The 23,758-nt window shown below is 49.8% G+C and overlaps 4 protein-coding genes across 46 annotated transcripts in view; 2 read left to right on the forward strand and 2 right to left on the reverse strand.

The window, feature by feature from the left end:
• Pbrm1 (polybromo 1) overlaps positions 1-3,395 on the forward strand; it is a 109,335-nt gene extending 105,940 nt beyond the window's left edge. For 26 of the 43 annotated variants that reach the window (XM_031361834.1, XM_031361818.1, XM_031361800.1 and 23 more), the window contains one exon: positions 575-3,395. In XM_031361834.1, coding sequence (XP_031217694.1) covers positions 575-747 — 173 coding nt within the window. In that variant the 3' untranslated portion in view covers positions 748-3,395. The remainder of the gene's footprint in view (positions 1-574) is intronic. The other 17 variants (XM_031361843.1, XM_031361846.1, XM_031361836.1 and 14 more) reach the window with 3 other exon arrangements.
• Positions 3,396-6,069: 2,674 nt separating this feature from the next.
• Positions 6,070-9,249, reverse strand: Smim4 (small integral membrane protein 4). Its single transcript, XM_031361852.1, has 2 exons — positions 8,917-9,249; positions 6,070-6,174 (listed from the first exon to the last, which is right to left on the reverse strand). The coding sequence occupies exons 1-2, from the start codon at positions 9,065-9,067 to the stop codon at positions 6,083-6,085; spliced, it is 243 nt and encodes an 80-aa protein (XP_031217712.1). The 5' UTR covers positions 9,068-9,249; the 3' UTR covers positions 6,070-6,082.
• A 1,961-nt stretch (positions 9,250-11,210) lies between these two features.
• On the forward strand, positions 11,211-19,059 carry Nt5dc2 (5'-nucleotidase domain containing 2). The gene is made up of 14 exons (XM_031361287.1): positions 11,211-11,539; positions 14,931-15,115; positions 15,223-15,297; positions 15,528-15,583; positions 15,695-15,788; positions 15,893-16,021; positions 16,102-16,162; positions 16,248-16,350; positions 16,445-16,546; positions 16,787-16,868; positions 18,149-18,235; positions 18,328-18,468; positions 18,568-18,632; positions 18,718-19,059. Exons 1-14 carry the CDS (start codon positions 11,320-11,322, stop codon positions 18,977-18,979), a joined length of 1,662 nt encoding a protein of 553 aa, XP_031217147.1. The 5' UTR covers positions 11,211-11,319; the 3' UTR covers positions 18,980-19,059.
• The window catches only part of Stab1 (stabilin 1), a 31,251-nt gene continuing 26,452 nt past the window's right edge, over positions 18,960-23,758 (reverse strand). The window contains exons 51-69 of the mRNA XM_031361286.1: positions 23,500-23,676; positions 23,342-23,428; positions 23,103-23,252; positions 22,943-22,999; positions 22,654-22,852; positions 21,915-22,064; positions 21,732-21,836; positions 21,459-21,566; positions 21,189-21,382; positions 20,957-21,101; positions 20,739-20,872; positions 20,487-20,652; positions 20,289-20,398; positions 20,079-20,198; positions 19,858-20,007; positions 19,676-19,780; positions 19,441-19,587; positions 19,232-19,348; positions 18,960-19,139 (exon numbers count right to left, since the gene is read on the reverse strand). Of these exons, the coding sequence (XP_031217146.1) occupies positions 19,083-19,139; positions 19,232-19,348; positions 19,441-19,587; positions 19,676-19,780; positions 19,858-20,007; positions 20,079-20,198; positions 20,289-20,398; positions 20,487-20,652; positions 20,739-20,872; positions 20,957-21,101; positions 21,189-21,382; positions 21,459-21,566; positions 21,732-21,836; positions 21,915-22,064; positions 22,654-22,852; positions 22,943-22,999; positions 23,103-23,252; positions 23,342-23,428; positions 23,500-23,676 (2,478 nt within the window). The 3' untranslated portion in view covers positions 18,960-19,082. The remainder of the gene's footprint in view (positions 19,140-19,231; positions 19,349-19,440; positions 19,588-19,675; positions 19,781-19,857; positions 20,008-20,078; positions 20,199-20,288; positions 20,399-20,486; positions 20,653-20,738; positions 20,873-20,956; positions 21,102-21,188; positions 21,383-21,458; positions 21,567-21,731; positions 21,837-21,914; positions 22,065-22,653; positions 22,853-22,942; positions 23,000-23,102; positions 23,253-23,341; positions 23,429-23,499; positions 23,677-23,758) is intronic.

Consider the following 23,758-nt stretch of genomic DNA (forward strand, 5'->3'; position numbering starts at 1 on the left):
CCCTCTACAAAGAGCAGCAAATGCTCTTCGTCACTGAGCCAGCCCCTTATTCATTTCTAAATCCAGCTAGGAAATGTTCTCTCTTTTAAGACTATTAAGTATGATTTCCCTTTAGTCATCTTTTTTTTGGGGTGGGGGGTTCAAGACAGGATTTCTCTGTTTCGCCCTGGCTGTCCTCAAACTCACTCTGTAGACTCAGAAATCTGCCTGCCTCCCAAGTGCTGGAATCAAAGGCATCTTTTATAACATGGAAGAAATTGTTAATATCAAGGGTATCTACAATAAAGTGTTAGTGGTAAGATATCAATGCCTAATAAACTTTGCTATGATTGTAATTTATAACACATATTCATAACTTTAATAAACATTTTTTTGAGAGGCAGGTGGATTTCTGAGTTCGAGGCTAGCCTGGTCTACAGAGTGAGTTCCAGGACAGCCAGGGCTATATAGAGAAACCCTGTCTTGAAAAACAAACAATAAACATTTTTTTGTTTTAGTATAAATACATCAACCCTTAAAACTGGGGTCATTTTATCCTAAAATTCTAATGTCTGTTTATACTTCAAATTTTCAGCTCGAAGACGGGATGTCCATTTGTCAAAAGAACAGGAGAGCCGCTTACCTTCTCACTGGCTCAAAAGTAAAGGTGCACACACCACCATGGCAGATGCCCTCTGGCGCCTGCGGGATTTAATGCTTCGAGACACTCTCAACATCCGACAGGCATACAACATAGAAAATGTTTAATCACGTCACTGTTTCTTCTATAGAAGCAAAGAGTTGTGGAGCGGTAGCCATTTTAGTTACTGGGGTGGGAGGGAGGAACAAAGGATGATAATTTTTATTGCATTTTATTGTACATCACACAACCATTTTTATATAAGGACACTTTTAATAAGCTATTTCAAATTTGGTTTTGTTACATTAAGTTGACTATCAAATACACAAAAGATTTTTTGCATATGTTTCCTTTGTTTAAAACCAGTTTCATAATTGGTTATATATAGTAATAGTTTTATCTTTACTTGTTAAAGGACTTAAATCATCAAAGGTTTTGGCTTGGCTTAGGGTTTTGGTTTTCTTTTTTATAAATATATATATTATATATATATATATATACACACACATAAAGGAAAAAAAATGAAAAAAAAAGTTTACAAATTTAAGTTGACAATGAAATGTGAAGTTGGTCCTAGTTTACATCTTAGAGGAATGTATATGTATGTTTTACATGCCTAAATATCTGCAGGTTTTCTTACAGGTAAAGCAAAGTGCTTTGAAAAGTTTAGATTATACATGTGTGACAGATGCGGCATATTTGCTCTATTAACACAGAGGCTTACTATAGAAATCTAAAGTCAATGATATATATCCATCCACAGTTAGTGTAACTGAAGGAAAATGTAACTTTGTGCTGAGTTAGACATCTGTATTGTCAGTGATTCTTGTAGAATATATGCTCAGATCTGAGTTATATTTAGTTTTGGGAGATAAGTTTAAAAGTACTTTTGATCAGTTTATGATTCAGTTTATGATTTTGCCTTCATGTTATACAGATATGATTTGAAACTGTACATCTGTTACCTTGAAAAACATTGAAAAAAGTACTGAAGTATGCATAGAGGTGGTTTATTTTAAGCATGATACCTGACCTAAGAAAGAGTATAAATGGACACAAGCTGTGCCTTGCACGTAACTGTGCAAGGGTAGACTGCCTATATACACACGTCCTGGATTCTTTATCTCCTTGTTATCAATTACAGTGTTTTGTTTGGAGTTGGAATTCTCAACCAGAAATAATATTTCCTAAAATATTTTTAAATTCAGCTTGTGCTTTGGCTTATACAAGGAAATTATAATTTAAGAAAATGTTCACAAAAGACTATTTCAGATCCCAGAACTTGGACTTGGTAACCTTGTCTGTCTTTCTTTTCTTGAGACATGGTCCTACCACCAACTCTGGCTGGGTTGGAACTCACTGTATAGACCAGGCTAGTCTCCAACTCCTGCCTCTCCCTGGGGTTAAGGGCAGGTACCATAATGCTCAGCAACACAAGCCTGCCCTTGTAACATAGCCCTAGTGTGAACAAGGAGGCAGTGTGCATTTCCCACGATAGTGGTGTTGAACCTGCTTTATTCCACTTGGGTGGCTGTGTGGTGCTGATGCTTCCACTGCCCTGTTGTTCATTGAGAATGACTGTTAAGTGACACTCTTCCTTTAGAATATAACGGATCAGTACTCGTGTTTAATTGCCATGCTTAATAAATCATGAGAACAAAAGAGTATAAAATGGAAAGCAGTTCCTGGTAGCTACTTTAAATACAGGATCCCTGTAACTTAATACCAGTAGTCAACCACTGGATCTCAATTTTCATCAAGTATTATAAATAATCTTAATTTTTAAAAAATGTACTGCAGAGTATGCCAGTATCTTACTGTTAAACTGAATCAAATAAATCTTTGATTCCTGGTTATTTGGACCATTGACTCATCATGGACTATATAATGTAATCAGATTCTTTTCTCTTTAGGTATCCTTGAATTACACCAAAGAACCAGAAACTTAATTTTGGTTAAATTATTTATTTATTTCATGCATTAATTTTCTTTTTCTTTTTAAAGGTGAGGCTCCTTAGGGAGTCTCTAAAACCGCTTCACTATCAGCAACCAGGAGTACTAGAAGCCAGAGCACTCACCCTCCTGGCTCCTTCCAGTGCTCTAGTGCTGTAGGAACCAAGAGCCAGCCCCAGGTTCCCTAAGGCAGTGCAAGTCCAGCACAGGGTGCTGTGTCCCTAAGGCAAGCCCTGATTACCTTTAAAAAAAAAAAAAAAAAACTAATTAATTAAAAGCATTTAAGGTACTATTTATTTTAGAATCATGCTTTTGAAGAGTATCAGTGATTACTTAGGGTATAATATTTAAGATCAGACATCTTCAAAAACAGAAAAGGCCCTGACTTAAGGCAGTACAGGTAAACAACACACTTTCTCGTGACTTTTAAGAACTGTAGTAATGTGGCTTAGGAAATATAATGGCCTAATTGTTTTCAAAATGTAAGTTCCTGTGAAGAATTTTGTTAATATTGGGTTGGGAGACCTATAGGTTTAAAATAGAATGTCAGCCAGCTGACTTAAAAGACGTTGGATTTACTAAGTCTGCCTTCCCCTTCTGAGGAAGAACTGAGTGGGTGAGGGACACTTGTGTAAAATCTCCAAATTGATGTTACAACTTGAACATTTGTTTCCAGACCTGATTAAAATTTGGTTTATTCTACTTTCTGTACTATATCTTTATCTGAGGTTTTAAGTGGTAACTGGTTCTATACCATGTATGTATCATATGTTTGTTCATCAAAACTTTTTAACCCAAATAAAAACAAGAGTTTGCAAAGTGATTTGGATTAGCCAGGTTTGGTGGTTCTGTTTAAGCTGTGTCAAATGTTTGGAGCAGACTGAAGAAAACTCTTACAAGTCCTGGTTTCATCACGCTGAGGAAGATAGGACTATCAGTTCAAGGAAGAAAACACTTCTGGTCGGTCAGGATGAAGTTCAATATGTAGACCCCCCATTTGCAGCCTGACATACCCTATCTCTCTCAAGATTTGCAGCATGAGAAGAAACAACATAGGTTTCAAAAAGAAAGAACAAGTTATTGAGGGTAGAAAGGGCTATCTAGAAGCAGAAATTCATTTTAAATAGCTTAACTGTGACCATAAGACAAGTGGTCCAGGTAAATCTTTAGTTTTACAAGTTCTTAAAATATGTCATACTTTTAGTAGAAAATGATGGTAAAATCAGCGAGCTGTTTTCTTCTTTTTAAAAAAAAAAAAAAAAATTATTTATTATTCCAACACACCAGAAGAGGGTTTTTGATCTCATTACAGATGGTTGTGAGCCACCATGTGGTTGCTGGGAATTGAAATCAGGATCTCTGGAAGAGCAGTCAGTGCTCTTAACCACTGAGCCATCTCTCTAGCCCAAGCTGTTTTCTTCTAACACCACTTTGCGAAGCCCTGTGATTCTGTCCTGAGACTGCAGAGAGGGATGCACAGCCACCTATGCCCACGAGTGAAGGATCACTGATAACATAACATTCCACCCAAGCCCTACACAAACAAATCTTGGTAAATGGTTTTGTACCTTTTAATTTGAGTATGTATGCTGGGTCAGCTGGCTGAAAGCTCAGTACTGAATAAATTAACAGACTATTACTTTCCCCTTCAGTGCGGTATTATGTATTCATGTCTTGGTGGTGGTTCATAAATGTGCAGGGTGTTTTGATATTCCTTTACAAGGAGAAAAATTTGGAAAACATGGTCCAAGAATACATTTTTCACCAGGCAGTGGTGGCACACGCCTTTAATCCCAGCACTTGGGAGACAGAGACAGGCAGGTTTCTGAGTTCGAGGCCAGCCTGGTCTACAGAGTGAGTTCCTGATCAGCCAGAATCATACAGAGAAACCCTGTCTCGAAAAAGAATATACTTTTCCTTAGAGGAAACTTACTGTGAAAAATTGAGACACTAAAAAAGAAACTAATGTGATTAAGAAAGCAACAGGGATTTAAGTAGGTCTTCCAAGACAGAATTGCATGAGAGAGAAGACTACCATTCCTTCATTGCTTACCATCTGCCCCGTAAGTTCATATGATAGTCTCTTCCCTAGTATCACAATGGGGGTAAGTTACAGTAAATGGTAAATTTTTATCTGTCTGGCCTTGTGGCTCACACTTTTAGTCCAGATACTTAGGGGGATAAGGCAGGAAGATTGCAGGTTCACAGCCAGCCTGGAGAATTAGTAAGACCCTGTCTTTTAAAAAAATAAAATAAAATAAAACAATGGACACTCTTGTCTAGTATATATACAGCCCTAGGCTTAACTCCACTACTATCCCAGTCATAAAAATATATTGTCCTAGAATCTGTGGTAGCATTTCAAAAAACAACAATATTTTAGGGTGTTAAAAACGTATACCCTGCTGGGCAGTGGTGACACATGCCTTTAATCTCAGTACTTGGGAGGCAGAGGCAGAGGCAGGCGGATTTCTGAGTTCAAGGCCAGCCTGGTCTACAAAGTGAGTTCCAGGACAGCCAGGGCTACACAGAGAAACCCTGTCTCGAAAAACAAAAACAGATGGCACACAGGTTAAGAGTGCTTGCTGTTCTGGAGGACCCACGTTTGATTCCCAGCACACATTGGGAGGGAGGAAACAACACATACACACACACACACACACACACACACACACACGCAAGCAAAAGCTTACAAGTTAGAAAAGGACAGAAACATGACCTGTGTAGTTGCCCTAGTTAAGGTGACCTTGGGAAAGACATCTTTTACTGCCATGGTTTCATTGGAATTCTGTCAAAAAGAAACAAGGCTGGGGCTAGAGAGATACTATTCTGCTCAGTGGTTAAGAGCACTTTCTGCTCTTCCAAAAGACCCAAGCTTGATTTCCAGCATTCACACGAAATAGTTCACAACCTTCTCAGCTTCAGGGAATCCAGTGCTTTCTATTCTCCACATGCACCTGCTCTCACACACACATGCTCAAATGGACACTGCCACATACATGCATACATACATACATATAATTTAAAGTAACTTCTTTCTTTTAAAGGACTTCACAAATAATCCAGACTGCATTGCAAAACATCTTGGTTGATCTTTGAATAGCCTATGAAATGTCTTGAGTGAGACAATGGGTGAGTTTTAGGAAGATAGTATCCAATAGTGACTTCGGATATAGTCAAGTAGAGGATAGAACTATGAAAATTCTTTGTAAAGGCAATTTTTGGACTAATAAACAGTCTCTAGTGGATTAGTATTCAGAAAAAAAATTAATGTGTACGGGTGTTTTGCCTGCATGTATATGTTCAGTGTCCACAAAGGCCTGAAGACGGTGTTGGTGTTACAAATGTTTGTGAGCTGTCGTATGGATACTGGGAGTCCCCTTGAAAGAGTATGATCTTAAATGGAGCTAAGGAAGCACAGGCAGGGATTTTCTTGAGTTTAAGGCCAGCCCAGGAAAGAGTAAGACTATAAAAACACAAATGGCTGAAATCAACACTGAAAATTCATATTTACTTTATTAACTTATGAAGATTGGTTTCTGATGTATCTTCCAGCCTTCTCTGATACTGTCTTTCTGAAGCTTTTCTACGGTAGACATCATCTGTATCAAACAAAAATGTTGCTTAGATTTTTAAGAATCGGGATTTTTTTTAAAAAGTACTATTTTATGTTATATGCATTGTTATTTTGACTGTGGATAGGTGGGTGAGTGGGTGTGGAATCCCCCGGAACTGGAGTTACAGACAGTTGTGAGCAGCCATGTGGGTGCTGGGAATTCAACCTGGATCCAGTGCACTTAACTGCTGAGCCATCTCACCAGCCCTGAAACTGAGGAATTTAAAAATAGAGACTAGGGATCAGTGGCAGAGTGCTTACCTATCATAAGGAAGGCCCCAAGTGCCACTTCCCACACTGAAACTAACAATAAAAAGGTTTATGTTGAGTCTGAGATAACAGGCCTTGTTTGAGTGGGTTTGTCACTGTGGATGTGGGCTTAAGACCCTCACCCTAGCTGCCTTGAAGTCAGTCTTCAGATGATGTAGAACTCTCAGCTCCCCCTGCACCATGCCTGCCTGGATGCTGCTATGTTCCCACCTTGATGATAATGAACTGAACCTCTGAACCTGTAAGCTAGCCCCAAATATATGTTGTCCTTTATAAGACTTGCCTTGGTCATGATTGTCTTTTAACAGCAGTAAAACCCTAAGACATGTGTCTTCAAGGACAACCTTCCTGGTGTTCCTCCTGCCCACTCCAAGTCACCTTAAACATGCTGAAGTCTGATGCTTCTTTACAGTTTAGCTGAATGGCCTGTAAACCTAGATGTCTGGCCCAAACTGTCCTCCTGAACTTGGGAGCTTTAACCCATTTCATCATGTCCTATCTTGCACCCAGGATCACCCTGCCCGTGTTCCTTTTTTTTTTTTTTTTTTTTTTTTTTTTTTTTTAAGATTTAGTACTGGGCTAGAGAGATGGCTCAATGGTTAAGAGCACTGACTGCTCTTCCGAAGGTCATGAGTTCAAATCCCAGTAACCACATGGTGGCTCAAAACCATCCATAATGAGATCTGATGCCCTCTTCTGGGGTGTCTGAAGACAGCTACAGTGTACTTACATATAATAAAATAAACCTTTAAAGAAATTATTTAGTACTATTTATATGAGTACACAACACTAGAAGAGTGCATCGGATCACATTACAGATGGTTGTGAGCCACCACATGGTTGCTGGGAATTGAACTCAGGACCTTTGGAAGAACAGTTAGTGCTCCTAACCACTGAGTCCTCTCTCCAGCCCCCTGCCTATATTCTGCACCTTCAGTGGAAGTACCAGCCCTGCCCTTCTGTTCCTTGAGAAGCCCCCATACCCCCATTTCAATTACCAGACTTATCAGTACTACCTCTAAGCTGTCAGGTCTACCCACTTCTTGGCATTCCTTTGCCAGCTAAGGCCATCATCTCAAGTCTGGCCAACAATACAGTGCCTGTGTCTCTATCAATCTCTTCGAAAAGAGCCCCTTTAATCATTAGCATAGATTCTTATTGTCCAGTACTTTTATGGCCCTACAGAGGGACCCTTCCATCCATGCCACCCTTCACTCTGATCATCTGCTGTAGTCTCTAGAAACAGCATACACATAAGCCTCCAGGTTTCCATTACCATTGCCATGAAGTGAGCTTCATCCATCTTCCCCTTATCTGGCTAACAGTCCTAAATTTCTATCTTTCCCCAAAAGCCTTCCCCACACCGTCTGATCCAATGAAGTGCCCATCCAGGATTCTTAGACTACTCACAACCCTCATGGCATGCTTAATGGTGGGGGGTAGAGGGTTGAAATGGAGCAATTATCTGAGGCAATTATTCTACCTCCAAATTACACCCATGAGCTCTTCTGAAATTTGCTTTCACTAGATATTCTCATAGTTATTAAACATTAAGTGGAGGCCCCTGCCTATAAACCCAGAGGATGACTAAGTTTTGAAGATTCAAGGCCAGCATAGTCAGGCCCCGTATCAAACTACAGAAAGAGAAATCAGGGGCTAAAGAGATGGCTCAGTAGTTAAGAGCACTGACTGCTCTTCCAAAGGTCCTGAGTTCAATTCCCAGCAACCACATGGTGGCTCACGACCATCTATAATGGGGTCTGATGCCTCCTTCTGGTGCATCTGAAGACAGCTACAGTGTACTCATAAAATAAATCTTTAAAAGAAAGAAAGAGAAATCAATGGAGGCTTTGAAAACACAACCTAAAATTCTCAAATGGTAGTTACATTTCTCAAATGGTAGTTACATGAGAGGCAGACAAAGGGCCAAAGGTTGAGAGAAGGTCTGAAAAGAACTGGCAGTTCCAGAAGCAGTTCTCAGAAATGCCGGACGTTCTTCTCACAGTTCTGGGCCAAAGACATAACCTAAGGGCTGCGAGTGACCAGTAGTAATTAGCTAGAACAGGCAGGATAACTTCCTCATGAGTTTGGGCTAAAGATCTCAAAGGGAAAGGGACTTAACCCGAATTTCTGAGCCCACACGATTGGTCTCTCTTCCGCCTGCGAGTAACTCTGTTCCTTAGGCCCAAAGTCACCAGCAGGGCCAAGGACAGGCTACAAAGAACTACAGCCTGACTAGAGGCACGTGCCCTCTCTTCAAATGCCCGGAGAGGAGGAGGGCTGGATGCCAATGTGAACAAAATACAAGAACCCTAAGGGCCTCCAGCCTCGCAGCCCGAGAACTGTCAAAACACTTGTCCTAACGCCTAAAGTCAAAGTAGCTCTGCAACTGAATGGAGTCAGCGGCCAGTAATCGCATACCCACAGGAGAAACGGAGGCTGCTGCACCCTCACTTACAGAAGGTCTCCTGGCCCACGCGCACTTTAATCATGATCCACTCCATCGTTCCTCCCAAGACAAAAAAGAAGGGCAGGAATCTGTAGATGCCGAATCGCTGCTTCCCGGGCACTCGCTGAAGAGCTCGCCTCACCTGGGCCCTGAAGAACATGACCGAGGCCTCCAAGTGGGGTACGGACGGAACCAGGCAGACTGATCCTTCTGGAGGCGGTACGAACACCCCTGCGTGTCCGCGGTGTCCCGTGGACTAAGCACCACCACGACTCGTCTGCCGCGCCACAGCCCGGCCGCAAGAGGAGGGTCGCGGAAGCTGACAGACCCAGAGCCTGGTCGGCTCCGCCAATCAGAATGTGGCGGGACTCTCAGACTCTCCAATCAGAGCGCTGTCTGAGCGCGCGTGCTCCGTGAGGCTGAGCCGGGCTGAAGAAGCCTGCGCACGCGCCTAGCTTCTGGAGCCAGAGAAACATCGGAGGGCGGAGTCTCCAACGTGGCGTGGCGGCCTCGCCCTCGACCTCTCAGCTGCTGGGGCTCAGAGTTTAGTGCCGCGCCCCCTACTCTGCCATCGCCATCTTTTTTTTGTAATACCCTGACGGAGGTGTCGACCCTTTGTGAAGGAACTCAGCTAAAATGCAGTTACGTGACACTCCTTCCTTTTATTTCTGGGATGTGACTGGTTTGACTTGGCTTCTAAAGACAAAATTCGATATGCATTTTTGAAAACTGAACTTTATCATCACAACAAAAAGTATAATTGTCTATAACAAACATGCTAAAATAATGTAAACCTATGATAAGTGGGAAATTACCGTTATTCTGGTAAACGTGTTTTTTATGCATCACAACCAATAGTTGCAGAAGAGCACCAAGGTAAAGAGTGACTTCGCTGTTTACCCACGTCCCTATCGGCACCCTTGAAAAATGGAGTCTTTCGATGATGCTGTGAGGATTGACAATCTAAAAGAATTAAATGACAGATTGTGCTATGAAATATAACGCAGCGACGAGGTCTGGTGGGCCCATGCCAAAGTGTGCCCCTGAGAAATTATGCCATGCAACAGATCTGGTATGAAGTGGGTTTATTGGGGAAGGAGTAGAGGCAGTGAGGGAACCATGAGGGCAGAGAAAGAGGGGGGACATAAACAACTGAGTAAGGGCAGCCGACCTTGTACCTCCTCTTGGAGGTACCTACCTCCGGGAGGGCAGGCCAAGAAGACACACATAGCAAACCCCTGGCACTTGTTGCCATCTCTTGGATCTGAGGTCTGAAACATGTAAAGTGTACATCCACTTGAAAGAAATTCACACGTGGCCAGGTCTTCACAGCCCACCTAGGTCATTGGACTTACCAGGGCTCAGCCACCCATGAGCCCACCCTTTGGCATCCATGACTACCAATACCCAGACCAGAACCCCACAAACCAGATCCTCAGCCTAGGTACAGGCGAGCCACAAACTTACACATTACACACAACCTTAAACCCAACAGCCACGTATGCTCAGTTGGGCAGCTCACTACCAACAAGGCCCTGGATGCTGGGCCAGTCGTTCCTGATGTACACCTGCAAGCTAAGAAAACAGAAGTGGATGGAATGAAAAGAATTTCGTTGAGAGGGCGCTTGAAAAACACCATGACAATTCAACTGGAGGCCTGCACCACCGTCCAGCCCATCCATTTACAGCCGCCAAAACCAGGTGGCTGCAAAGATCCTGGCCCACAGCCAGAAGAGCACGCCTAGTAGATAGGCTCCTAGTTAAGCCATCACCTGTGTTGGGTACCAGGCAATACAAAGAAAATGCTGCCTCAGCAGACGTCAGCTGCGCATCAGGCCAAGTGGTCTTAGCCAGCTTGGCACTGGTACTGAAAGCACGTAGAGCTCTTGTCTTAGCGGCCTTGGCTCCAGTGGGACGTGCAGTCAATCAGAAACTGGAGCAGGGGCACGAGGCCCCAGGGCAGGAGAACACGTCTGGAAAGAATAGGACAGAAGCGCAGGGGAGGGGCGAAAAGACCCTGGGGCGAAGTAAGAGCCGTACACTCGAGCACTCTTGGTCCTCGGGCCGTCTAGGACCTCGAGGAGACCCGGGGGCTCTTAAGCTCTGCGACTTCCCGCTCAAGGGGAGGAAAGGTGCCGCCATCGCCACCGAGATGACCAAAGGGGGGCGCAGAGACCCTGAGCCGAGCTGGGGACAAGGAGGCAGGGTCGAAGCCCGCCCCGCCCCGTCCCGGGGACCTCCCGCCCCCTGGGCCGAGTGGTGAGTCCATTGGCCGGATGGGCTCCGAGCGCCTCCCCCATTGGCCGGCCGCCTTGAGGAGCACGCGGCCACGGTGGCGGGCGGGCAGTCGGAGGGCAGCGGGCAGGCGGGCCAGCGGACCGGCGGAGGGCGGCCGGGGCAGCGCGCAGGGGCATGGCGGGTGCGGGACTGCGGGCGACAGCTAGGCGCTGGCTGCTGTGCGGAGGCCACGGCGGACCGCGGGCCGCCTCGTCCTCACCCTCCTGCCCTGGCTGCGGCCCGCCGGGTCCCGGAGCCCACTGCCCCAGCACCCCACGCTCGGCGCCCGCAGACGGCGGGGACATCAGCGCGCACTTGTGGGCTCGTTACCAGGACATGCGGAGGCTGGTGCACGGTGGGTGACTCCGGGTGGGCAGTGCGCTGTAGGTCGTCAGCCGAACGGTGCCCAACAGACGGCTAGGGCACCGTCCCGGGTGAAAGACGCTTGGTGGGATCCAAAACCCGAGGGCCAAATGGCGTTTTGGAAAGGGCTCCATCGGGTTGTTAGGAGGTGCCTTTGCAGGGCACCGCTACTCCTGGGGCGAGTAGGGCTTTTTTGTTTTCTGGCGGCAGGAGCTTGGAATTCCTGGAGCGACCGCTGCGCACGCGGCCCCTATGGTGTTGCCCCTGGGTCCAGTGTGCGGGCAGTGGCGGTAGAAACCCTCCCAGTCCCTCATTCTCTTAGTTGCGCTGTGTGGACAAAGACTGAGAGGTGCTCACTGATGGCACGACGTAAGGTGACACCAGCCGGACATTGCAGGCACCTCTTGGCTTGCCTCTGGCAATCTACGGCACTCTAAACACTCAGTTGGAGGAACAGAAAAGTTACTGTAGCCCCCCTGCAATCCCGGGGGAGTTGCTATGGTCTCAGCCAGAGCTGCACAAGGCACTTAACCCTCTCCTAATCATTCCCTTGGAATGGGCTGATGAGGCAAGAGATCTGAGTGCGGAACATCTGTCCATCGGTCTGGGTGGGTCTGGTGGGGCCCTGCCTCTGCAGCAGATAGATGTGCTCTGGGCTGTGGCCCCTATCACTGCCCATCAGGGTGGCCCTTGGCTTCACACCCTCTGAAGACCCTCAGTGTTCTGTCCCAGAATTGTGTTGATGACTCAGAAAGAACAAGGCCAGGCAGGAGCCTCTGGAGGAAGCCCCAGGGGTGAGATGTGGCTTGCATTGTCTGATAAGACAGAGTGGCCCTGACAGGGAGGTTCCAGCTGTGACTGGACTAGGGCCTCCACTCCAGCTGTGAGGAGAGCTGGACGCTGGCCAGAGTTCACCTCTTAAACTGCAGTCAGATTACTTGAGACTTCTGGAGAATGGCTGCCCTTAAGGATTGGGAATATTGCAGGGCGAACAGGATTATTTAAGAAGTCTCCCTCTGAGTGGCCTGAAAAGCCTACCTTGGAAGTTTGGGGGAGGGGGGAGCGCTACTGAGAATATCCTTCAGGGCTCTTCCGTATTTTCAGACCCTAATGGGCTCTCTGAGGTATTGTGTGCAGGTTCACTTCCACTACCATGCCACAGTGAGCTAGCTTCATGCCTCTGACCGCTGACCCCCTCATCAGGCTAGGTTTTGGGGCCGGGGCTAGTAGCCCTTCAGAGAGCAGTGGAGAAGGGCTGTCACCTACACTGATTGGCCTCATGGGACGAGAAGGCTAGGCAAAGAAGAAGAGTGATTAAAGCAGGTGGAGTGGCATGAATGTGCATCTCAGCCTAGGTGCTGGGTACTGGGTGGTGTGATCGGGTGACTTTATTTCCCTGAGCTTAGTTCTTTGGGCACTGGAGGTGGCAGTGTCATTTCTTCATGGGATTGGAGGAGGGAAGGAGTTGAGTTTTAAGACTCACAAGTGATAACTACCAGAGACCTAGACCCCGAAGAAAGGAAGTCAGGGGCTAGACAGGAAAATCATAAACACAGCAGACTACCTCTGGGTCCTGACATAGCCTCTCTCCTGGCTTACCCCCATGCACCCAAAGCTACGATTTCCTTGGTCCAGAAATGGGGTAAGTAAGCAGGCACTGTGGGCTTCTTGCCCATCCTACTTGTTCGGGGGGGGGGGTTATATGCCCCTGAGAAGACCCTTAAAAGCAGAAGTAAGACATAGTTAGAACTCTGCAAGCTTGGACCCGCAAAGGGTATGTCCATGCTTCCTGACCCAGGGATTTTCTGGACACAGGCAACTCATAAACAAAGTGGACATCTAAGAGTGTAGGGTTGTGGAAATATCCAGCCATATGGGCAGCTGAGGCCCAGGATCCTCGTGACAGCAAGTAAGGGGTGTCTCTGAGGAGGTTCTTTAGAGAGCATATCCCAGTGAAGATCCACACTTGGGAATCTTCAGAAGAGCTGCTCTGTGCTGGCTGGCTGAGGCTAGCAGAGGAACCAGCCACACCTGTTCCCACACCTACACCCTGTACTTGACACTAAAGGAAATGGGGGTGGAGCCCTGTGTTCCAGAGGGGCCTCTGAGGCAACAGCTCAGCACGTAGAGGAGGCGTCTGCACAGGGCAGCAGCCGCTAGATGTGCTGTGGAGCCAGAGATTTTTGCTTTGTGATCAGGATTAGTGTGGCTGACAGATTCTCTGAAAACTTGGACATCGGGTCCCTGAGACCGTGCTTAGTCCTGCCTCTTCCCCTTCTGCTCTAGAAGTGACCTAGGGAACCCTAGGGCAGGGCTTCTAGCTCAGGGGCACATCTGAGCCTACATATTGTATGAGTTCAGAGCAGAAATACTGCACAAAGTAGGTTGGTTCCTGCTTTATTCCCCTTTAAAAGAAACCAGCCTGGGGATAAGATATCATTCTTGAATTCACAAACATGAGAGGGAGGACCTGACCCTGCCTGTCTCACTTCCCCATCACATCATGTCCTCCTCCTCCTCCGTTCACTTTACCCACTCTCTAGATAGGTAAAGAGGACAGGGCAGGCAAGCCTAGGGTCCCAGAACCTTCTTGGCATAGTACAGGGCTTAGCTTCCCTCTGTGAATCTTTCAGAGGCTTTTGTGACTTTCACCAGAAGAGAGCTGCTTGTGTCCCCAAAACCCGACATCTTACATCCCCGCCTGTGGTAATTAGCAATGTTCCCTGGCTGAAGCCAGGGAATGTCATTATGTGGTCTGGCAAGCAGTTGAAATCCGATTAGAGGGGCCTCACTCCCCAAGGCTATGGCAGGTGTTCCAAGTTGGCAGCCTCATGGGTTCTCTGCCCCTATAATGTTCTTGGGCCCCAGCCCCAGCCCTGGGTAAAGTGGGAAAGCAGCATTCATGGCCTCTGCCTCCAGTCAGGTCAGAAGAGAGCAAGCACCCTATGGGAGGAGTCCTCAGTCCCTGCATGCTGCCCTTGGCAGGTAACCTCAAGGAAGTAGACAGGGATGCTCCTGGACAGGGTTCGAGCGTGGGGTATGACTCTTCTGAAGTATGCTACCAGGGTTCCCACATACCCATGTCTGCTAGGACTTAGTAACCAGCCTGGGAGAGACCCAGGTCCAGAATACATGGTGCACTGCAGGTGATTGATTAACAGAAAAGGGAGGTCTGTGACTCTGACCCAATCCCCAGAGGAAGCAGGCTAGCCCATTGCCAATTCTGCTTTACCTTGGCCCATCCCTTCTCTGGTCTCTACTGAAATGCCGTAATCCAGTGTCTTGTGGGGTACATGGGTGTGGGTAGCCACAAGCACATGGGCCAGTGGCCATAACTGAGACAATCGTGATGGTCCTGCCATCTTGGATCTCCTTCCCTCTAGACCTTCTGCCCCCTGAGGTCTGCAGTCTCCTAAACCCAGCAGCTATCTATGCCAACAATGAGATCAGCCTGAGCGACGTCGAAGTCTATGGCTTTGACTACGACTACACACTGGCCCAGTATGCAGACGCACTGCACCCTGAGATCTTCAATGCCGCCCGGGACATCTTGATAGAGCACTACAAGGTGAGGCCAACAGGACCAAGCGTGACCCATGCCCCAGACTGAGTCCTGAGGTTCCCCTGGTATCCTGGGTTGAGGGCTGACACTGCTACTGGCTTTTTGCCCAACAGTATCCCGAGGGGATTCGGAAGTATGACTATGACCCCAGCTTTGCCATCCGTGGCCTCCACTATGACATTCAGAAGGTGAGTGGCTAGGCACTGACAGACCCCCTCCTGACTAGATGTGAACAGGGCCAACTTCTTCAACCTCCATCTCTCCTCATCAGACCACCCCCGCTTCAGCCATAGCTTCCCCCTAGTAGCATCCAGTAGAGGTTTTGTTGCTGTGGGTTGGGAGGTACCAAGAGAAGCTGGTTCAGGGCCAGCAACAAACACCTCCCTCACCATTGGCCCTGCCTCCTCCATGCCTCCAGAGCCTTCTGATGAAAATTGATGCTTTTCATTATGTACAACTGGGAACGGCCTACAGGTTAGTGCCGGGTCTGCCCTAATCCTGCCCTTGTCCCTATGCTATCCCGCTGCCTGGGCTCTGGCTGAGGGCATCTGTTCCCCCCCAAACCCCCACTCACCCTCAACTCAGGGGTCTCCAGCCTGTGCCAGATGATGAAGTGATTGACCTGTACGGTGGCACCCAGCACATCCCACTATACCAGATGAGCGGCTTCTATGGCAAGGTAACCCACACAATTTGCCATTGTCCAAAGCACCCAGACCAGGGATTTTGATCCCTCAGTCTCCAGTCCTTGGGGTGGTGGCTGAAAGTTGACTCCCTCCCCAGGGTCCTTCCATCAAGCAGTTCATGGACATCTTCTCACTCCCAGAGATGGCTCTGCTGTCTTGTGTGGTGGACTACTTTCTGGGCCATGGCCTGGAGTTTGACCAAGTACACCTCTACAAGGATGTGACGGTGAGGACGTCCAAAGTCTGTGTGTGGCACGGTAGGCCTTCCTCGATAGCATATCCTCACTATTCCCTCGTCCCCTCCAGGATGCCATCCGGGATGTGCACGTAAAGGGCCTCATGTACCAGTGGATTGAGCAAGACATGGGTAAGCGTGGACGGGAGCCTTTACTGTGGCCTGCCTGAGCAGAGGGTCACAGACCTGGCCCTTGCAGACCCGTCTTCCCTTTCAGAGAAGTACATCCTGAGAGGGGATGAAACATTTGCAGTCCTGAGCCGCCTGGTGGCCCATGGGAAACAGCTGTTCCTCATTACCAACAGTCCCTTCAGCTTTGTGTGAGTCCAGGCCCTCTGTAGAAGGATATGGGGGAGGAGGGGGCAGCCCAGTCCCACTCCCAGACCTCCTATAGCCAGTGCCACCTCCACACAGGGACAAAGGTATGCGGCACATGGTAGGTCCTGATTGGCGCCAACTCTTCGATGTGGTCATCGTCCAGGCAGACAAGCCCAACTTTTTCACTGACCGGCGCAAGTACGGGCACAGCAGGGAGTATGGGGTTGTGGGAGGGGGATGGAGGCACCACACCAAGGAAAAGACATGTGCACAAAACCCAGGTTGCCTCGGCTAAGTACTCCATGTGCTTAGGTAAAGATTACCCTCTTGTCGGTCAGTGTCCTGCTTAGGCAGACGGACCTTTACAGGGATAAGGAAGAAGTTACCTAGCCTGGCTCTGTTACAGAATGCAAATCCGGCTCTTTGCTCTTCACACAGGCCTTTTCGAAAGCTTGACGAGAAGGGCTCCCTCCACTGGGACCGTATCAGTCGCCTAGAGAAGGGCAAGATCTATCGGCAGGTAAGGACAGTGCCTGGTGGGCGGCCCTGGACTGTACAGGGCAGCCTCCCAGCCTTGACCAGGCTTGCACTATAGGGCTAGAGCCAATGACACCAGCGCAAGACTGTTAAGAAGGAAGCTAGATACTGGGGGATATACTCACTGATACTAAGAGATAGTTTGCCCTTTTGGTCACGTGCCTGCACAGTGGCCCAGGAGCCCTGGCCTTGTCATGGCTAGGCCCTGCTTTCCTCTAGCCTCTAGCACCGCCGGCAGGTGCAGTGCCACTCCTGTCCCCTTCGGCATCCTACACTGCTGCACCCTAATCTCGAGTCCACAGCTCTGAGGGTGATGATCTCCTCTTAGCATCCAACTGTGGCAGCCCTCTTTGGGGAAGGTGACTTTCTTGGAGGCTCTCAGGCCTGACACTATGTATTAGTTCTCAGGACCCTTTCCCTAAGTCTTCATCTCTCTTCCCCATCCCCCCCTCCTCAGCTGCCCCTTGAGATTTTTGACCTCAGGACCACATCCCCCAAAGCCTTCTGCTGCCCCCTCTCATCTGTCTTCTCTTCAGCCGATACCCTTGCTTCTCAGTTCAGATCTTCCCCGGCCGCCTGCCGCACCAGTTCCCATCTCCCTGAGGCTCGCTGAGTCGAGCTGCTATGTGAACTGTGCCTTGCTGAATGCACATCCTCACCCTGGAGTATGGTGCCTCTGGTAGCTGCTGTACTTCCAAACTCTGGCCTCTCTGCCCCACCCCCACCTGCCCCCAAGCTTCCTCAGTTATGTCTGTGCCTCAGTATTTTCTTCTTTTCCTGGCTTTGGAGCAGGAAGAGCACACGGCCTGCCAGTAAGCTCTACAAGTTGTTCCACAGGGTCCCTTGGGCAGAGACTGAGGAAGTTTTACAAGAACTTCAGGGCCCATTGCTGTAGGGTCTGGGGCCCTCCATTCAGGGCCCATGGCTGTGAGGTCTGGGGCCCTCCCTAGGGTTTGTTTTTCACAGACAGGGACTAAAGCCCTTGCCTGGGTAGGTGAAAGGCCACTGTAAGCGGCCCTTGAGTGAGGGCCAAACCACCCTTACAAGACATGTTTCTGCTGCAGGCAGGACCCCACCCCCCCTTCCTATTGGAAGGGGGAAGCAGTAAGGGCCACAGAGCAGGGAGGCCACGGGAAAGGGCAGTCCAGCATCCGGCTGGCTTTAGCTGCCTCTGGAGAGTTGGGAGGACTGGTAAAGGACAAAGCCTGGCTCCCACAGCCATTCAGGAGCACGGTTGGCTCAGCAGTGTCCTCTGCTCCCCAGGGAAACCTGTTTGATTTTCTTCGTCTGACAGAATGGCGAGGACCACGTGTGCTCTATTTTGGTGACCACCTTTACAGTGACCTGGCGGTGAGGGGGTCGGACTTATACCCAGGGAGGAGAGGGAGCCCTTGAGCCCTCCCAGCTGATGGCTGAGGTCTGCCTCCCATCCTTTCCCCCAGGATCTCATGCTGCGCCATGGCTGGCGCACGGGAGCCATCATCCCTGAGCTGGAGCGTGAGATCCGCATCATCAACACGGAGCAGTACATGCACTCATTGACCTGGCAGCAGGCTCTCACTGGGCTGCTAGAGCGCATGCAGGTAACAATGATGGGGCAAAGAAGGGGAGCTGGTAAATTGGAGCTACGGCTGCACCTCCTGAATGCATGCTCACCACCTTCCCCCACTGTGTTTCCCCAGACTTATCAGGATGCAGAGTCACGGCAGGTGCTGGCTACCTGGATGAAGGAGCGGCAAGAACTGAGGTAAGCAGAGAGCAGCTATGGCAAGAAACTCATCTCAGCCTTTTCTCTGCACGGTGACTGACGAGTGTCATGTTTCTCTCCCTAGATGTATCACAAAGGCCCTGTTCAACGCTCAGTTTGGGAGCATCTTCCGCACCTTCCACAACCCTACCTACTTCTCCAGGCGCCTCGTGCGCTTCTCCGACCTCTACATGGCCTCTCTCAGCTGTTTGCTCAACTACCGCGTAGACTTCACTTTCTACCCGCGCCGCACACCCCTGCAGCATGAGGCGCCCCTCTGGATGGACCAGCTATGCACGGGCTGCATGAAGACACCCTTTCTTGGTGACATGGCCCACATCCGCTGAGGGCACTTTTATTGTCCTGGACAGACCATTGGCCTTTCAGCCACCCTGACAAGCAATAAAAGTAGTCTATGTCTCCCCTGCTCCTCTGCTTCAGTCCAGCCCATCATTTGACCTTGAGGACCCTCTGGGTGTCGGGGAAGTCCTCCTCCAGGACTGAATCCTGCAAAGAGGGAAGCGGGGTGTGGCTAAGCAAGGCTAGGCCCGGGCCGGTCCTCACAAACCCCTCCAGCACACTTCCCACCCCACACTCACATCAAAGGGTTCACAAAAGATGTCACTGCTGCCAAAAACAGGGTTGGGGATAGAAACCAAGGTTGGACTGGTCCCTTCTTGCCATGGAGAGAAGTCATCATCTGCATTATCTTCTGCCTGTAAGAGGAGTGTTGACTGTTGAGCCACCGCCCCCCCTCAAACAAGACAGAAGGACCTGCCACCCGCCTACCCCCAAAACCACTCTTTACCTGGAAGGCTGAGAAGCTGAAACCTGGAGGCTTGCCTCGGGCACGCAGGTAGAGGGCTCCAGCTACCAGCCCCAGCAGGGTTCCAGAAGTCACCACAACCCCCAAGCTTAATGCCACAGGTTGAGGCTCAGATCCCAGCACTGCCCTCTGTAAGGAGAAAGGCAAAGTCAAGGGCCAGGCCAGAGATGTTTGTCCCTTCACCCTTTGAGCCGTGACTCCCCTTTGCCATACTCACAGTCTGGGGAGGCGTGAGCAGGGGGCTGGCCAGAGCATGGATGATGCCATTGAAAGCCATGATATCCCACATGATGACGTGGCTAACCACAACTGCCCCTGGGGCCTATGGAGAAACTGCAGTCAGGCCCAGCAGGTAAGCAAGGCCTGAGTCAGTAGGGTTTCAGTTGAGGCCAGACTCACCAGAGGAACCAAAGAAGTGTTATTGGGGCCCGTATCACTTATGAAGAGGCTAAGACCTGAGTGGGCAGGAAGCAATGTTCCCCGGCTGGCATTGGCACTCAGAAAGGTGGTATTGGAAGCGTGGAGTTCTAGATCTGGGCCACTCAGCGTCTACGAGCAGAGCAAGACCTGTTGGGTTGGGCCTGCTGGAAAGAGCAAACTGCCCAAGTCCCTCTTGTTACCATGTTGTTTATAAAGCCTTCGTTGACAGGAACAAAGAGTGTCTTGTAGGTGAGCTCATCATCCAGGAAATCCATAAAGTCAAGACCTCGCTGGGTGGCATTGGCATAGCCCAGCAGCATCTGGGGATGAGGAGATGGGGCTGTGGGTAAGCTCTCTTTAGGGATCCCAACCACCCGCATTCCCACTTCTGGGGCGAGGCCCCTGCACACCCCGTAGAAGGTGGAGAAGTTGGCAGTGGCAGCCAGGACGTCAAGCAGTTTCCCATTGCACGTGCTGATCCCGTCACCCACGAAGCCGACCCGACACTGGCAAGCCACGTCTGCAGGAAAGGTGGGTCGGTAGCTCACAGAGTCTTATTAAGGAGTTCAGGGGGCAAGGATGGGCAGAGGTCTGCGAAAGGGACATACCTTGCACACGGTAACAGTAGGCGTCCCAGCGCTCCGAGAGGTTCCTGCGGACACCAAGGCTGATTACACCTACACGATTATTACCACAGTCTGCCGCTGGGGTGACGACTGGGTGGGCTGCAGAGCCATTGGCCAGCCAGCCCACGAAGCAGACATGAAAACCAAGCTGTAAAGGCGGGAGGAGAGGCTGAGACCAACGCCCAACTCATTGGGCTTCCACAGGCTTAGCTCCTACCCCTGAGACCTGAGCACCTGCTGGGCGGCAGAGAGCTGAGGAAGCGAAGCAAGGACTGCTCCCTGGTCCTCGCATGCTTCCTTGGCCTCTGAGAAGGTCAGACCATAAGAGCCACTGGCAGCCTGGATGTGGAAGACACCAGCCTGTTTTTCTGCAGGAAGAAAGAAGGTATATGATTAATAGCACAGTAGCCGGGGATACTGCGGTGGGGTCGGGGGTGGGTAAGCGAGCACACCCTGGAAATGGAGGTCAGTGCACAAAGCATCTGTGTGGCAAGGTGATGATTCGCCCAGGCACCGGTCCACAGGGGGCTCAAGCTCCTCTAGACACTGTAGCCCATCACCCACGTAGCCTACGTGGCATTCACAGCGCCGTGTGTTCTGTGGGTAGAGAGAGCAGATGTCTCACAGAGACTGGAAGAGGGGTGGGCCTCTGTACACAGGCCGCTTGGCTCCCCACCTGCTTACCGGACCAGTGTTGAGGCAGTCAGCATGCTCACTGCAACCTCCACGGTGGCCATCCAAGCAGGGGTCTCGAGCGCGGCAGCTCCAACCATCACCCTCATAGTCAGGCAGGCAGATACAGGTGACCATTGTCCCCACCTGACTGCAGCTGGCATGCTCACTGCAGCCACCATGCCCCTTCTGGCACAGGTCTGCCACTAGGGGCAAGGAAGAAGTGGTTGAGCCAGGTCCTAGGGCGGGTCTGGGGCAACCTACCTGCAAGTCACGGCTTACCTGTGCACACACGGCCATCCCCTTCATAGCCCAGTCTGCACTCACAGCTGTTGCCCAAACGGCACACGGCCTGGGGTGCACAGGGTGGGGCACACACAGGCTGCGACTCTGTCCCAGGACCCACCCCATATGGTCAGGTCAGTAGCTGCGCTCCCAGCCATTGCATCTCCCATCCACCCTTGGGACCTCCACCTGAGTGTGCAGTCAAGGGCATGTACACACATATACTGTATACATATATGCTGCACAGGCACAGGCTCAAGGGCTACTCACCCAGCTGCACTTCACAGCGTGCCCCAGTCCAGCCTTCATTACAGAAGCAGGAGCCAGAGCCCCCAAGACCTTCATCACAATGGCCATGTTCAGTACAGTGGCAAGCTGGGGAGAAAGACAAGTTGACACACAGGCCAAAGAAAATGGGGTAGGATAGAATGGGACAGGGAAGAGATGGTTTACCTTGGCACTGGGGTCCAAAGGCACCTGGGGCACAGAGTTCACAGGCTGTCCCAGCAAAGCCCGGATGGCAATTACACTGCCCACTTCCACGTATGCCATCCAGGCACACGCCATGGTCACTGCAGGGGGTTCTGGGGCCACCAGGGCAAGCTAGGGAATAGTGCAGACGTGAAATGGGACCAGACTCTCTCATAAGAACACACACACCTGCATCCGGCTCTGCCATCTGTGCCCTCCAAGTGCCAGCCAAGGCTCTCCAAGGAGTATCAGTCCACTCATCCACTGAGACCACACCAAACCCAGAGAATGCTCAATCCTTCCAGTACTCCACACCATATACGAATCGTCTCTATACCTACCCCACTTCTTGTACATTCCCCCCATCCTAGAGCACCCCAATAGCCTTTTTATTATTTATTTAATTATTTATCTATTTATTTATTTATTGGTTTTTTTGAGACAGGGTTTCTCTGTGTATTAAATTATTTATTTTATGTATGAGTGTAAACCTGCATGCCAGAAAAGGGCATCAGATCCCATTACAGATGGTCGTGAGCCACCGTGTAGTTGCTGGGAATTGAACTCAGGACCTCTGGAAGAGCAGCCAGTGCTCTTAACCTCTGAGCCATCTCTCCAGCCCCCAATATCATATCTTAAGGGCAATGACTAGAGCTTTGTCTTCGGCCATCTTGGGAACTAGAGAAACTGGTCAGCTGTCTGTAACCCTCTGAATGCTTACCGTGGCAGTCAATGCCATAGTGACCAGGGCAACAGCTAGGCTTCCAGACGGTGGTGACACAGTTGCGGTGGCAGCCCCTACCCACATGGTTACGGTTCCAAAAACTAGGTGTTATCCAGGAACTTCCACGCATTGTGATGGAGTGCAGTGGAGTTGCCCAGAACTTGGAGTAGTGGCGCCAGCAGGCCTCAGGGCTGCCCTGGGTCAAAAGGAGTCAGGCCACAGCCTTAGCTTGATTGATGGTGCCCTGCCTCTACCCCAGCCCTCAAGTCAGCCTCCAGCCCCTTACCTGCTCCCGCGAGCCCCGAGGACAGGGTGGCTCCAGCCCACAGATGCTGCAAGTCTTCTGGAGGAGATGGAGGCCAACACTGCAGGGTCAGGTGGATGGACAGGATAGGACAGGTGGGCTGGGCCCCTGCCATGCACCTGTGGCCTGTGGCCTTCCTCACCATTTGAAGTGGCTGGGGTTCAAAGCGATCACAGCGGGCGCCAAGGTCAGGTGGCTCCAGCAGCTGGTCAATGCCATAAGCCAGGCCACCTTCAAAGGTCAAGTGCCGTTGCACAATGCGGGCCTCGTCTTCACCTACCATGAGCTCACCCTAAAGGGGGAAGATATAGGGGTCATGGGCATTGCAGCCCTTAACCTCCCTGCTTGTTTTCCTTAACTAAGACCTCCCCCTATACTCACAGGCCGGGTTAGACCACAGGAGAAAGAGATGGTGTTTCCATGCATGGTTCGGAGTTGGCCCAGGTTGGGTAGGTCAGATGCCAAGGCCTAAATAAATGGAGGCGTAATTGAAATTGGGTATGTAGGCTATAGGGACCAAAGCTCGGGTGTGTGCCTACCTCAATGTTGCGAATCACATGACCCCGCAAAATGGCTGCCAGTTTGTCACGGTGGTCCTCGTGGTAGAGCCAGTTCTTCCGATCAGGAGGCAGGGCTTGCAGGGCAGAATCTGTGGGCCACAGCATAGTGAAGGGACGGTGGGATGCATCTTGAAGCATGGGCAGGAGGCCAGACACCTGTGGGTTGAGCATCAGTGTGACAGTTGGAGATGAGGCTGTACCACAGAAAGGAGGTCCAGAGAAACTCAAGCACTGATAA

Source organism: Mastomys coucha, unplaced genomic scaffold, assembly GCF_008632895.1.
Source record: "Mastomys coucha isolate ucsf_1 unplaced genomic scaffold, UCSF_Mcou_1 pScaffold9, whole genome shotgun sequence".
Classification (NCBI taxonomy): domain Eukaryota; kingdom Metazoa; phylum Chordata; class Mammalia; order Rodentia; family Muridae; genus Mastomys; species Mastomys coucha.